This window comes from Octodon degus, unplaced genomic scaffold (genome assembly GCF_000260255.1).
Source record: "Octodon degus isolate 3935 unplaced genomic scaffold, OctDeg1.0 scaffold00069, whole genome shotgun sequence".
Taxonomy (NCBI): domain Eukaryota; kingdom Metazoa; phylum Chordata; class Mammalia; order Rodentia; family Octodontidae; genus Octodon; species Octodon degus.
Genome location: NW_004524645.1, coordinates 319,443 through 335,030, shown reverse-complemented (window position 1 = coordinate 335,030; position 15,588 = coordinate 319,443). Strand labels below are relative to the sequence as shown.

The 15,588-nt window shown below is 44.5% G+C and overlaps 1 protein-coding gene across 1 annotated transcript in view; it reads right to left on the bottom strand.

The window, feature by feature from the left end:
• The window catches only part of Wwc3 (WWC family member 3), a 116,110-nt gene that overhangs the window by 17,435 nt on the left and 83,087 nt on the right, over positions 1–15,588 (bottom strand). Inside the window, exons 9-12 of the mRNA XM_004635023.3 lie at positions 9,493–9,735; positions 7,365–7,454; positions 6,082–6,647; positions 848–968 (exon numbers count right to left, since the gene is read on the bottom strand). Of these exons, the coding sequence (XP_004635080.1) occupies positions 848–968; positions 6,082–6,647; positions 7,365–7,454; positions 9,493–9,735 (1,020 nt within the window). The remainder of the gene's footprint in view (positions 1–847; positions 969–6,081; positions 6,648–7,364; positions 7,455–9,492; positions 9,736–15,588) is intronic.

Genomic DNA, 15,588 nt, shown 5'->3' with positions numbered 1-15,588 from the left:
AGTTCAGAATTCTAAAGGTTGGTGGGTTTTTTTTAATGCTATTTCTCTAACACAGGAAAGAAGAGAGGCAGGAAATCCATTTCTAGGGAACAACCTTTGTAGAAAAACAAGGGTCTCTACTGTACAGGCGCTATTCTTCTTTTGCAGTTCTATGAAGCTTCAGGATTAATACACCCAGGACTAGGGAAAAGAAGTGATCCCAGAACAGAAAGACTGCCTGCAAATGCCACCCAGAAGCCAGGGGAGTATTCTTGGCAGGGCTTTAAGCCCCAAGTTCCTCAAGTTGACAAGACTTAGAAAAACACTTGAGGCCGGGGATATAGCTCAGCAGCTGGCACAGCGCCTCCCTGGCAAGCACAAGGTCCTCATTTTGACTCCTGCTACCAAAACAATTAAAAATAAGAAAAATAAAAATACTTTATAGCTTTAGATACATAAAGTGTCACCACATAAAAGCTTCAGTATGGATCTGTCTCGTGGGTAACAGTAGCCCTGTGTTAAGTCAGCTCAGGGAGAAGGGAATAAGATGCCATAGAAAGGGCCAAATTTGGGACCTATGTAGGAAAGTGACTGCACCTGGAGGCCACAGTGTTAAGTGAAATAAGACACACAGGCTTAAATGTCACATTTTCTTTTATATGAGAAACCCAAAGCATGAATACAGAGCAAAGAAGAGATAGGTGACAGGGAACAATGACACAGATCTTTTGTAAAAGGGAAAGGGATCAAAAGATGGCAGGGACAAGGGACAAGTGAAGAATGGAGAAGTCTTACATGCTAGCACCGATGCCCCACAAGGAACAGGTACCAATAGAAGCAACTGATAAAAGGAGGAGCAGCTCCTAACCTTTTAGTCAGAGGTTCAAATACCCCACTATCACTTGCTAGTGAGTAATCCGACAGGCAGGCAGAGACGCGGCGCGCCCTCCTCTCCAGTCTCTTGGCGCTGTCTTCGCGGAGCGTCACTGCTGCAAGCAAGGGACATACCTGGGTCAGAAGGTGACAGCACAGGAAGCCAGGACCTCTGCAGCAGAGCTGTGCTAAATCACCATGAGTCCTAGAGACACACTGTGATTTGGGCATACAATGAACGATACCATGCACGAACTGTTTCGAATACTGAGAAACAGGAAAATAGGCTGCGGGTTACTCCGAAAACTTTTAAACTGTCTAGAAAGACACTTGCATTCACAAATTGTTTGTCACCTCCTTAATGAGCATACAGCACTTTTTTTGTGTCTTAAAACATATCCAAAAGAACATCACTTTTCTCATGGGGGCAGTATTTTTCATTTTCTTCTCCATGCTGTTGGGCATTTTCCATACTTACACAATAAACATATCATATTCCTTTCACAAATGACAAAAAGTTTTATCATACAAATAAACCCTAACAAAATCTAGTGACCTCCATATCAGAGGAGCCTAGACTAATCCTCCACCAACAGCTCGCCGGGTCCCTGAAGCTTGTAGGGAGGGTGCTGCGGCGCACACCTGTCTCTTCTACTTAAATGCCGCAGTATCTTCCCCAGCTGCCCGGGGGGAGGCTGCCTTCCAGAATTACATTCCTGGGTACCATTCCCAGGCACTTTATTTTTGTTTCTTGCTTATTTCAATCAAAAGCCAAAGATCATCATTGAAATTTTGCTTTCTAACATTTCACTGTTTCTATCCCTTTTCTCACAGCAATAAGTTCCCTTAAATCAAGTCTATAAACTATGCACATAATCTTTCTACATGAAACATGACTATGTATACAGGAGACTCAACGTTGTATAGAGTAGCATATTTGGTTAGCATGCAGAATAAAACAGGAAGTCCCAAGCTCAATACTGCTCTAACGTGAGGCCTCTCGCTAACAATGCGGGTTCCTCTATGGCCTTATACTTTCCTCCGGACAATTAGGCTCTATAAATTGAAAATCTTGGTATCTGTGTGGTCCTTAGTTGAGGAAATGATGAGCCCAAAGGCACTCGCTTCTGTTGTCAACCAATGATTCAGGCCAATTAAATACAAACACATTAAACAGCACAGAGAACAAACAAACACAAGCTGTGGTCTTTGACTTCTCTATGTCAGCTGGAGACAAAAGCTAGCCTTCTAAAGGTCTGCAATGTCAAGCCTGGGGTGGAAGAGTATCTGCGCCTCTCCTGGTCAACCACAGACAGAGGCTAGCTCCATCCTATGGCGGCAGCAGGTACCAACTTTCAGATTGAAGGGCAGAACAACTGAGTCCTGATTTTTTCTTCATCCTTGCTGTGTCAAAGATTTCAAAGTTGTGGCCCAAAACTAAAAACGGAACCTTCTGGTATGTTCCATCAATCTCCAGCAAAGGAAAGCCATCACAGTTTCCACTCTCAGTCTTCGCACCAGAAAAAGTTCGTAGCTTTAAACCCCTTTAAAAGCAGGGTATAGTGGCACCTGTAATCCCGTACTTTGGGAGACTGAGGCAAAAGGATCACAGGTTTGATCCCAGCCTAGGCAACTTAGTGACTTAATGAGACTCTACCTCAAAATAAAAAATTAAAAAAGAGCTAGGTGTGTAGCTCAGTGTGAAGGCTCTGAGATCAATCCCCAGTACCACAAGTAGAAAGATAGGCAGACAGACAGATAAAAATAAGTCCCTTTAAGGACATGCCCAGGTAACAATCCTAAGCACTCCTTGTAATGCATCTGATGGTACAACTGTGACCAAACTCTTCTCTCCTCCTGACAATGGGAATGCATGAAAACAGGAGGGAAACCAGAGAATGCCTCCCCATGGGTCCCAAGCCAAGTCCCTGAATGCAAAAAGCAACTGAAGCAGGAGTTTCTGGGATGTGAGTAGCAGCGATTGCCTTAGGTGGGAAGACAGCAAGGGGCACCCCACAGCATGTACCCAAGGCATCCATCGCTGGGCTTCCAAGCAAAGAGGCAAAGGCAGAATGCAACGCCAAAGAAGCAAGGAACAAAAAGTCTTCTACACATTCATTTTAAAAAGTCTGACTTTTTCACCCTTCAAGCCAGTCAGCCAGCCAGTCAGACAGACAGACAGACAGACAGACAGACAGACAGACAGACAGAGAGAGAGACAGGCAGGCAGGCAGGCAGGCAGGCAGACAAGCAGACAGCAAAACCCAAGGACACAAACACTGCTTGATATAAAAGGAGGGAAATACAATGAAATCCACATCGTGGGCAAAGCTTCCAGCTGACATTGAAATAAGGAATGCCACTAAATTCTGGAGAGGAAACAAATACATGTAGGGAAAAATAGTGAAAGCTTTTAGAAAAGTTCTCACATGACTTTAGTAGCTAGAGGGACTATTACTGCTGAAATACGAACGGTAATGACAACTGATTAGCACACCCCAGCTGTCCTCATCACGATTCACCACACATAGATGGGCCCACAGCCTGAGCCACAAAGGGGAACGAGGAGGATTCCGAGGCCACTTACACTGAATGTTTCTGTGGAGCCGCATGAGAAGAGAGATAAAAAGCACAAAGTGAAAAAATGGCAGAATTTAAGCCAACAATTTTAAATAAGAGTATGACTATAATAAAGTCAATAAATAGGGGAACAAAGTCAAGAATTTTATGGATTCTGATTAGCAGATAATAGTGGGCAGATGACAATAGGAAAGTATTTCAAAACCATGACACATTTGAGTTACAAAATGCAGGGAAGCCAACACTAGCAAAAATGTGAAAAATGTTCAGAATGAGTCTATTGCCCCACTCCTTTGACCTGACTTCTGTCACCTCTGACTGATTTAAATCATAGTGGAAGAAATCACGGGTCTGTGGGCTTGGGTAATTTTGATTTTTAACTTACTAAAATTTTATCTCACTCAAACTTGCCTGGACAACGAACTTACTGCTGGTTCTAGCAAGACTGAAAATGTGGACGGAAAGACAAATGATAGAGGGAGTAATCGGATAAAAACTAAGCTCCACCTTTATGAAGCCATGACAACCCTGGGCTCAGGGGTTTCCAAGGGAGTAAAGAGTCACCACTGTCCACACCTGAAGTTGGTTGTACCACCCAGATATCTAGGAGCACACAGCAGACGCTAAGTGACTCAACTGCTTCAGCTGAGTGTCAGGCAAGAATCCACCACCAGATGGCAGTATCTAAACGCTACTAAGCACATACTTCTCAGTTTAACAAGCTGGAAACACTACAATGCCAGCCACAGAGTGGGAAGGAAAACCAAACGACCCAGCATCAGAAATTAAGTCAGGCCTTCTCCCTCCCACTCTGTCTTTCCTGGCTCAGTGGGGCCTATGGCCTTGTGTAGATTTTCTGCATAACCAGACCGATATTCTTGTATCTCAACATTCAGAGAGAAACTACTAAGGAGGAGGAGAGGGAAAGAGACTAAGGAGTGAAGTTTCAATTTAAGCCACGACAGATGCTCAACTCAGTCCTTCTTGTGAGCTTTCATTTTTGAATAAAAGCAATAAACACAGAACAATGCACCTGTAGCTAGAAAGAACAAAGGGAATGAAAGCTGCCTGTGTATGTGAGATTACAGAAGCCATGTACCTGGGGATAGGAAAGTGTGCTTGTGACCATGGAGGAAACATCAAAAATAACAGAGCTGTCAGAGTCGTGGGAAAGCGTCGAACATCCTGGCCTCCGGCGGAACCCGTAAGAATGCACAGATTACCGTTCTATAGATAGGCCAATCTAAAGAGCAGTCAACCTTGCCATCTATCAGCCAGTCTATATCACAGGTAACAAAATGGCAGCCAATGGAAGAGACCCGACAAGTCACCTGCTTTAAGAATAGGGAAGGTGAGACAGCTCAAGGTCACACAGCTAGCAGAATCCTGGTCTCCAGACTGGTGGCCTAAAGCTGTTTTCTCTACACCACACTGGTCATCTATTTCAGTTCTATTTCTACCCTTTGTTTCATAAAGGACAGTACGCTTCTCATGCTCCTCGGGCTCTGCACAACTAACACTTTAGACTGGATCTTTCTTTGCTACGAAGGCTGCAGTGTGCACTGTGTTATGTTTAGCAGTATCCCTGGACTCTCTCTACCCACTAGGTGACAGTAGCATATCCCCTTCTAGTTCTGACAAACAAAAGTGTCTTCAGACACTATCAAATGTCCCCCAGGCCAGAGAACAGAAATACCCCTGTTTATTATCCAGTATGCTCTACAAGTTATCTAGTATCTGCCTAAATGGAATGTCTAAGATATTTTTGCTGTACAAATAAAAGTTGATTAGATGGGCTTAACTTCAGGAATAGGCGACAATGTTCTTCACTCTGTTTTAAAACTAAAAAATTAGGGCCAGGGATATAATTCAGCAACATAAGCACCTGCCTGGCAAGTATAACATTCTGAGTTTGATTCCTGGTACAAAAAAAAAAAATCAAACAAAAAGCCCTAAAACTTAAAGTTGCTGGGGGTTGGCTTGAAAAGCCTACGGGGCTATTATTTTCTAGAACAGCATCCAGGCGCTTGGGAGGAACTACACTCAAACAATTGCCCAGAGCTAGCTTCATGCTGCCAGGGGTTTTCCACGTGGAGACCACCAGAGACATGGCAGTGGTACAAATGACTGACACTTACTGGTATGCCTTTAGTAATTACGCAGTTATTTTAATTCCATATTTGATAGATTACATCTTTAAAACTACAAGGACAGAGGACAAAGACAGGAAGTTAAGGTGCCAAAGCAGAGATTCCCACTGAACTCCAATCAGATGTAAGCCATTTGCTCTCCAAAGTGGGCACACACAGAATGCGCCACCTTGGCACACAGCCTACAGTTCCCTGAGGTCTGGTGCCTCTTTACCAGCCTCTGAACATGGCAGACTGTGGCTCTCCCATCATTTTCCACAGTTAAATACCCACTTACAATAAGCCAAATACCTGGGAAAGACCACTCTGTCAGTGGTGTTTTTCCCTGGCACAGACAGGAAAGACTAGAGCAGGTATGGTCCCCTCCTGTCCCAGTCCATGTTTGTAGACTTCCAGCTCACCAGGGATGGGAGGAGCTACCAGCTGCAACGCCACTGCACACAGTACGCTTCCTAGATTTCAGACCCTGCTTCAAAGGGTGTGTCTCATCACCACTTACTTCCAGTGGCAGGGGCTCCGGCCCCTGGGGGTCCCCGCTCCCGTGGGCCTTCCTTGTCCCCAGGGAATCCATGTGGCTGAAGTGGCACCGAGCCCTGTAAATCTTCATCTCCCAATGCAGAGGCCTGTGCCCGAAGTCTGTCTAGAGCACCCAGGCCTGGCACCTCAAAACCATCTGCCAACTGCGTCAGAGGTGAGTCTCGTGAAGCTGGGAGGAAGGGCGTGTCCAAGGGCGAGCTGGGGGGTGACAGAGAAGACAGGGAGGAGCGGGAAGATAGTGATGCCAGGGATTGGGGCGTGTCCAGGGACCGCCTCTGCTTGTGGAAGCCCGAGTGGCTGGGTGGGTCTGCAAAGCAGACATCGCGTCCCAGGGTGTCGAAGGGAATCAGATCAAAGCGCAGGAGCTGGCCGCACTCAGTATCGGCCTTCTCGTACTGCGGAAGGCCATAGATGTCGGTGAAGCTGACCGAGCTCAGGGAACCTCGACTCGAGGCCAGTGAGCCCCGGCTGGAGGCCAGGGACCCGCGGCTGCTCCCAGAGGACACAGTCAGGGTACTGGCAGACAGACTGAAAGAAGAGAGATCAGGTGTTAGAAACACACAGGGTGGGAAGAGTAAAGCCCTGCATAGCTCTGACCACTGCGTACATCTGAGCAGACTAGCATCTCTGGCATTTTTCTCAGTGACACTACAGGGCACGGGGCAACAGCAGACTCATGCCTGGGCTGGAGTCCTGGCTCAAAGGCAGACTGGCCGAGCATTCTCAGTCATGTCAACGGAACATCCCCAAGGCTCGCACTCACTCTCTGGGGCATGGGGTAATAACAGGTCCTACCTCCACACTCTTAGGAGGGGTAACTGAGAAAGTGATTCGTATAAAGCCTCAACACTACGCTTCACAATATCGTAAGTACCTGAAAAGGTGAGCTGTTAGTAAGCATCCAAACTGCACTTGAAAGTATGCATATCCTTTACAAAAACCCCCCAAATAAAGATGTGCATGTGAATATATGAACACTTTGAAAGGCGTTGGATTACAAAATCCTTTGATAAAAATTTAATTTCAGATTTATTTATTCTGAAACCAAATTTGGTTTCCCTCATTTTCCTTGAGGCAGATGTTAGTAGGATCTCTGACAAATACAATGCTCCTACTTTTCCATTCTGTGTTTTAACTTCATTTCAAGTTACAAGGTCCAGTAGGAAAAAAAAAATCCAAGCTAAAATTCATGTATATGTCACTGCACTAGAGATGATTATCGCTTTCTCTTTTACAGTAACCTACCTTTTTAACTGGGACTGGAGATATGAAGTTAGGCGAGTGGCTTCTTCCAGCTGCATAAGTAGACAATTTCTTTTTTCCTGAAGCAGAATCCTGTAGGTAGGAAAACAGCCAATTGGTGGATTTGAAATGCAGTACAGGGAATACATAAATAAAAGAAGTCCAACTGTAAATTCTAAATTCCCTACAGGTGATTTGGGTGGGCATGACTAGCAGTTCTAAAAGCATCTGGATCTATTTGACTTGTGTCTAAATGTCCACCATCAAAGCCCCACGCGCTAAGAAGTAGGAGTTTGGGAGTTGGCTGGACCCAGAATGTGGGATGCTGGGATTAAGTGTGTGATACTGATGTCGAGGGTGTGTGATTACTAAATTGGGCCACTGATCGGCTTGGCACAGTCACAGGTGGGGACGAAGGGAAGGCCCACCCTCGTGTGAACGCTACCCACTCCAAGGGTGTGCAGCCTGGACAGAATGTAAGGGTCAGAAAGAAGAAGGCCACTGCTGCACTCGCTGCTTCTTTGCTACTTCACTGCTTTGCTGCTTTCTGCCCACCATGAACTGTTTCTCCTCTGTGATCCCTTCTGCCATGCCACGCTGGAGCCAGCTGATTATGGACTGACACCAGCCAGCTGATTATGGACTGAAACCCCTACAAACTTTGTGCTAAATGAACCTTTTCTCATTTTCACTTTGTGTGCTGTGCATTTTGTCTCAGCAATGAGAAAAAATAATCGGACAAGGTCACAGGTGCTAATTAAGACTGTTTTTGTCTTCTTTTAAAAATATATATATCCCTGGCTCTTGGAGGAATGCGTGGTACACCATAACTGCTTGATACAAAGATGGACAGGACAATGTTTTGGTACTTTTTGTTCATGGCAGCCAAGCATAAGGATGCCCAATAAATACCAAGAACAGTCATAAAGTGTGATGAAATATTAGTTCTAAGTGCATCTGTGCATATCAAGTAATCCAGGTGACCTAAAGTCTAGGTAGACAATGCTCACGGTGGTGCAGCTTATGGCCATGTTAATGTTTATTTTATTTTTTATTTATTTTTTGTTTTTCTTGGCGGAATTGGGGATTGAACTCAGGCCCTTGCACTTGCCAAGGAAGCGCTTATTCTACTGAGCCATCTCCCCGGCCCCCATGTTAACGTTTAACAAACCAATATATTAAACAAATGGGGAGTGGGTTCTCCAGAGCTCAGCAAAACTCCACAAATAAACTGCTGACAGCTGTTAAATGGAAAACAGACACAGCCTTTGACACTATGGGCGATTGCAGGAGGCAAATGGAAACCAGGGGACATGGCACATGATGAAAGGCTGAACAACGTCGCACTGAAGAATACTAAAGACACTGGGTTCACGTCCTGCTCAAAAGGGTCCCAAGACCAACAGAGGAGAGGTGCATTTAGAAACAGACCTGTAACAGGCTGCCAACTTCCTACTGCAAAAGAGCAGCCCTCTCTGGCTAGAGATGAAACTTAGAGCTGGTGGATGCCCAGGGCCCCCAGGACACTATGGGGGCCACTTCACCAAGGCAACAAGGCTGGACCATCACCTGCCTCCCCGTCTTCCTGCTGGTGCCACCAAGCCTAAACAAACACAGGCAAAGGATCGAGCACCTATGCAGGAAGGGTACATGGGGATGGTGCAAGCGCCTTCCCGCACGCCTTCCTGCATCTTGATCACCTCCCACTGCTGAGCTGGTGGCAGGAGCCTCAGGAGCCTTGGGAAGCAGATGGCACCTCTCGTGGCATGGAAAGCACATGCTTCCTCCTCTACTTTAGTGCAGAAACCCTGAGTAGATGCTCTCAGTATACGTGGAGCATCAGTAATTTTAAACTCCAAAATGTGATATGATTCAAAATGCCAAATTTTTGAAATGCTTTCAGCTTTTAGATTTTCAGATTAACAAAGTCTTTGCAAATATGCCAAACTTTAAAAACTCTCCACAATTGGCAACACTTTTGGGCCCAGGAATTTCGGATAAGAGATACTTAACCTGTAACAATCAAGAACATGCTCAAGCCATATATAAATCATCTGATCTAGTTTTTCCAGCTTGTTCTTCACTGGAACCCATGTCCCATCTGCCCCTGAATCTCTGGACACCAGTGCACCTTTCTGTAGCTCCCTGTGCAGATGTGGCCCTCGCCCGCTGGATCTCTTCTTCCAAGCGCCGCTTTTCTTCCTCCAGCCGGGCCACATCTTCACCTGACCGCCGCTGCTGAATGATGAGCTGCAGCTCTTGAAGCAAGGCCTCCTTCTCTTTGATGAGCTGCAGCCGGTCCCTGTCAGCCTCAGCCATGCCGGGCCAGGACTCATTAGCAAGCTGGGCCAGCTGCTGCTGAATATTCGAGACTCTGCAAGACACAGGAGAGAGGATAGCAACAAAGTGAAAAAAGAAATCTTCATACAGTCTCTGCACCATTACAGATTCTGTAAATGCACTCTGTTAGAGAAATGGCTAAGTTACTGCACCGACCTTGACAGGATTTGGAAATGATGGGTCATAAAACAGTGCAAAACTCCTTTGAACAATCTCACCTAGTGTTAGATTCAGATGACAATTATGTTGTGCTTATTTCAAAGAATTAGGGCCAGCCAAATAGTTCAGCAGATTAAAGTGCCTGCAAGCAGGTACAGGGGCCGGGGGTTTGATCCCTGGGCCTGCTGTGCCAACCCCGCCCCGGGTGTGCTGAGATGGTGATTGAGAGTGGGCATGGTGGCTTGCACCTGTTATCCCAGCTCTTGGGAGGCTGTAAATAGGCGGATCACTACAAGTCCGATCTAGTAGTGAGACCCTGAACACCCTGTAGACCTTTTCCTAAAATACAAAAAAAAGAAAAAAGAAAAAAGAAGGAACTGACAAAAAAGGTTAGCAGTCTTCAATACGTCCACATTCTGTATTGTTCTGTGTTCCTGGTTCCCTATGTGATGTCATCCCAGAGCAGGAGGAAGCTGCGCATTTGTCCCCACCCCACCACAATCTGTAGGTAAATGCAAGGCATGCTTGTGGCTTTGTGCTCCATTAGCTGTGCCTGAGCACTAATGGCCATCTTGAGAAGTTAACAAAAGAGAAACCCATCAACCAGGATTCTAGAAAGTGACCCTGCAGCTGGGTGTTCTTTCCTGCACCAGAGACCTCGGGCAGGTATAAATGTCAAATGCCCTGCAGAGGGCTGGCACTCAAAAGGTGCCTTAAGCAGTGGAGAGCATAGCAGCAAATGCACATTGAGCAGGAGTAGGGCCTTGTGAGCACAGCGCCTGGGCTGAGATAATTGGGCTGCATGTGAACTAGGGAGATTCACCAAAGGCGCTGGCACAGTCCTCAGGGTGTACCAACTGAGCATGGCCCTGAATTTCCAAGTGCTTGCCTCGCAAACAGACTGCATCATATTTGTGTCCTATAATGTTGTCAAATGTACATTAAGTGAAACTGACGTAGCTTGTATTTTTATGGCATCCTTCATAACAGGAGTACTATTGCTTAAGCCCTGTAAAGCAAACCAAAAAAAGCTAAAGATGGGGTCTGGCATGGCCTGAGGGTGCTCCTGACTCGCAGTCTGACACCCACTGCTCGCAATGATGTTTCTTCTGCAGCACTGCCCAGTCTGGAGGTTGCTAACTGGCCTTGGAGCTTTTACAGCTTTCCATTAGGCATGGATGGGGAGATCCTTATTTAAATGGGAATGGCAGATACAGGTTAGGAACGTTCCTTGGACAACATCCTCCTGTGCCCAGTGGCGGTGGCACAAACAGTCTGCTTCCTGCTCGCGAGGTCCACTCCTCAGAATCCTTCTCAGCACTGTGCTCTACACAGATACCACCACTTGGCTGCAGTTGGCACACACATCAAAACTTGCTGCCCAGTTCTGTGCCAAGTCAGGCTCCACCTCAGCTAGTCATGAACACAGGGCCTCAGCAGCCTGGCAGAAGGATTGGACATGACTCCTTCTCCAGGTAGCAAACTAATCCAAAAACCAACAGTCATGGAAAGAAAAGGATTGCAAGGTATTGCCTAAGTGCACACATTTTCCTCAAGCCCAGTTCTCCAAGAAGGTAAAGAAACTAGTTGAGTCTCAGTAGCTTTATTAGACAAGTTCTTTTTCTAACTTAAAACTAATTTCCTGAAAATGTGTTGGAAAATGATGCCAAATCATGTCACTGAAAAACTAATGACAGGGGCCATTGACTAGGCTTAGAAATCCAACTGGGCTTAGGTGTCTGCCTATGTCTAATTAGTGTAATTAAAGTTTATGGTGGTCATGTAACTGAAACCCAAGGAAAAGAAACTTGAAGCCGACCCATAAATAAGTTAGTGCCAAATCAGGCATTACACCTGATGAAATTTCTGGAACATTCTACTGCAGAGCAAGACAAGTCAAAGGGAAAATGTAAATATAAAGCCTTGAAAAACAATAAGAAAATCCACTGTCCCCAGGTTTTCCTTCAACTTATCCGATCCATAGGAAAGCCTGGCTAAAGGTAAGCAGATTTAAGTAGTGTGCATATAATACAAACAGATGCACTTTACAAGCCACCCCTTTGGAATTTTCTAAGGCTTTTGTCATTTTGGTGTGGTGCTGAGAAGCAAAGTCAGGGCCCCACACAGGCTCTAACAAGCCCCACCCTGACTCCAAGCTTGCTGAGGCGTAAACATGAAGAGACCAAGATTCCATCTGAGCCACTGAGCTCTAGGTAGGCCACCATCTACCACAATTCAAGCTGCTGAGGGTGACAGCAGATCCACTTCCAGATAATCATACCCTTTCCAGGAAAATCTCGAATACTATGCATTCTCCGAGAAAGAAATGAGGGGCAAAGATGAATTACAGGAGGTGAGGAGAAGCAAAGGCCAACCTTTAAGAGGCCTGCCCACTGCAGGCCTACAGAAGCAGTCCGGCAGCCAAAATTAAACCATGTACTGGAACTTTCCATAGGTTGAAAGAAAACTATGCAAGGACATACAGACAGGGGTGACCTCGCCACCAGAAAGAAAATCCAGATGAAACTGATTTCTTGTAACCCATCTGGAAAAGATGTTTGGCCCTGTGAAACACTCTGCAAACATTTCTGCAGTTAAGAATAGAGCTCTTTTTATAGTAAAATGTCACAACAGTGCAAATGATTGCAAGTTCATTTTCAAGATATCTACGAATCTAAAAGAATATTAGCATACAGTAGAAGGTTCAATTTCTTTCTCTGTATCCAGATTGTGGGTGTGGATATTCGGGGCCTGCTTCAGCCAGCTCAGAAGCACATCTGTCTGTCTGCTCTGAAAGCCAAAAGTACTGGGATTCCTTCAACAACTGATTGCTCACACATTCCCCACAGGACAGAGAAAAGGACTGAGCCTGTAAAACTGGATGCCTCGTGTGCTGCACTGCAGCCCTGGACATGGACCACTGCAAGGAGTCTCTTTAGTATGGAAGGTTTACTTGAAGAAATAGACTTCCTGCCTAAGGCTAAACACAGATGCAGAGGTTCGATGGGCCTTCTTCTACATCCATGCCAAACAGCTGAGGTGCTGCTTGCAATTCGCATTTGAGAGGTATCACTTCAATTCTGGGTATTCAAGGAAAAACTGAAAGGCTTTTCTTTGAAACGTCACTTCAGTGAAATTAAATGCATGGAAGCAAAGCAAGGTCATGATTAAAGTTTGCAGGAAAAAAAAAACTTTTCCAACTTCATTTTTAAGGGAAACTGAGAACCATTTAAAAATGGCAAAGGTTTTCTTTTTTTCTGTTTTCTTCTTTCTTTCTACAAGTCAACTACCTGCTTTATTGATTCTTGCTTTTGATAGGTAAGACAGGTTAAGGCCTTTATGTACTTGTTCACAAATGCCTTCAAAAACTTTAAAACATATCCCGACACTCTGATAGTGAAGAAATAAAACAAAAATCCTCAATTAAGCACTCAAGTAACATGTTTATTATGTGATTTCTAATTGTATTCCCTGAACAGGTCTAATGTAGACTTAAGATAGGAATGCTTTTGCTTTCTGATGTTTGCCAAACATCTTTTCTGTTGCAACTCAGGCACAATAAACAGTGATTGGAAATCTGCATTTATGCTGCAGAAACTACTATCCCCCATGCACAATTTACGTGAAAAGTCTTAAACAGGGCCAGCCAAATAGCTCAGCAGATTAAAGCACCTGCTTAGGCAGATGTAGCGGCTGGGATTCAATCCCCAGTATACCATGCCAGCACCACCACCGGGGCACGGTGAGATGGCAATTGATACTGGGCATGATGGCACGCGCCTGTAATCCCAGCTCTTGGGAGGCTGAACACAGGCAGATCACTATGAATCTGATCTACATAGTGAGATCCTATAGACCCTATACTAAAATACAAAAAAATACCCTTAAATAATTTACATTTTTCTAGGAAAAACGCACTTTTAATATTAAAAGGTTTCAGTTATGAATATGGTCTTCAATTGCATCCATTTACCTATACAAGCCTTAGATTTAGCTTTTCATAGCTGAGTAATACTTCATTGTATAAAAATATCACATTTTTTTATCCATTCCTCAGTTGATAGGCATGTGCGCTGTTTCTAAAATGTAGCTATGACAAACTGCACTGCTAGAAACATGGCTACACATACCCACATGTGTAAACATCATATTGTCTCCCTAGTGTAAGAACCTGAAAGAGAAAATAAAATCCAAAAGATAAAACAGATACTATGAAAGGGAAAGAAACTGCTCAAAGGGAAAGAACAACTGGGATGAAGGAAAAGAGAAAAGAAAGGAAGGAAGGACAAAAGGGAAAGGGAAAGGAAAGGGAGGGAAGAATGGAAGGAGGGAAAACAGAGGAGGTAGGGAGGGAAGGACGGAAGGAGGAGAGACAGAGGGAGGGAGAGAGGGAGAGGAAGGAAGGAAGGAAGGATCTATATGTATACACATAAGATAGCTGGGGTAATTGTACTGCTGCTTTCTACTGGTCTATTGAAAGGAACAGTTAATGCTTAATATTTTTTTCTTCTTCTTAATGTTTTTTGACCAATTTTGTATGCTTCTATCTGGTAATCTGAACAACTCATTTGAAGACAACAATATATAGTATAACAACCATTGTTAAATTTCTATAAAAAATTAAAAGGTTTTGAGACACATCAAGAGTAATCCAAAATTATATGAATTAGCACCCTAAAAGCCTATATTGGACCCTACGTCTGATGTTCCTTGCATCCCTCCACTTTCTGGAATAGTGAACAGAACCCCAGGCAACCCACAGGCCCATTCAGTGGTAACAAGTCACAGTGTAGACTCAAGGCACGGTCCAAGGCACAGCATCAACTCAGAGCCTCATAACTTCAGGCCTGCCCCACAGCTACAGACTTGATCCTTTTTATATCTTCTCTTACGTTTTTTTAAAATATCTATTTAAATGGAAGCATAGATTAAAGACAATCTCCAATGAGATATAAGTGGACTTAAAGTAGTAAACATTGATAAAGTGTCTGCTCCACTAAGTCTCCATGTGGGAAACTTGAAAGGTGCAAATCTCCAACATCCAAGAAGAGTTCACTCATAGACACATGGACTGCCAGCTCTACCCTCAGCCTCCTTGCTCACACAGGACTCCACTTAGGAAGTGCAAAAGTGTGTCTTCAGGTTTCCTTGTCATACCCCAGACAGGGAAGATGAGGCTACAGTGGTATAAGCAGCTTCACCATTCCCTTCTTTTATTTTTACTTCCTTTCTTTTTCTCAGCACTAGGGATTGAATCCAGAGCCTTCGCACTGAATTATATTGCAGCTCCCAGGCTGGGCTCAGAATTGTGATTCTCCTGCCTCAATCTTCTGGGGAGCTGGAATTAAAGGCATGCACCACCAGGCCCAGTAGCTTCTCTTTTATTCCTCATAGCTATACCATACTCCTCAAAATAACATGTATAATCACTTAAGAAATGAGAAAAATCAAGCAACTGATTACACTCAACTGGAATCATTACACCACTGACTCCTGACAACCTATGAACAGCAAGACAAATCCTGGCAACAAAAACTAAGACACAGAGAAACTGGATGGACCAAGTGTTTTGTTCCTATCTGGACTGAGTTGTTTCCATAGAAACAGCTACAGTTTGTGAACAGTTCTGGAACAAGTGCTCTTAGGTTAAAAATAAAGAATCATCTGCGTCATCAGGATTGCTTCAAGAAGACTTGCTCCTCCAAGTTCACTTTTTATTTATTTTTTT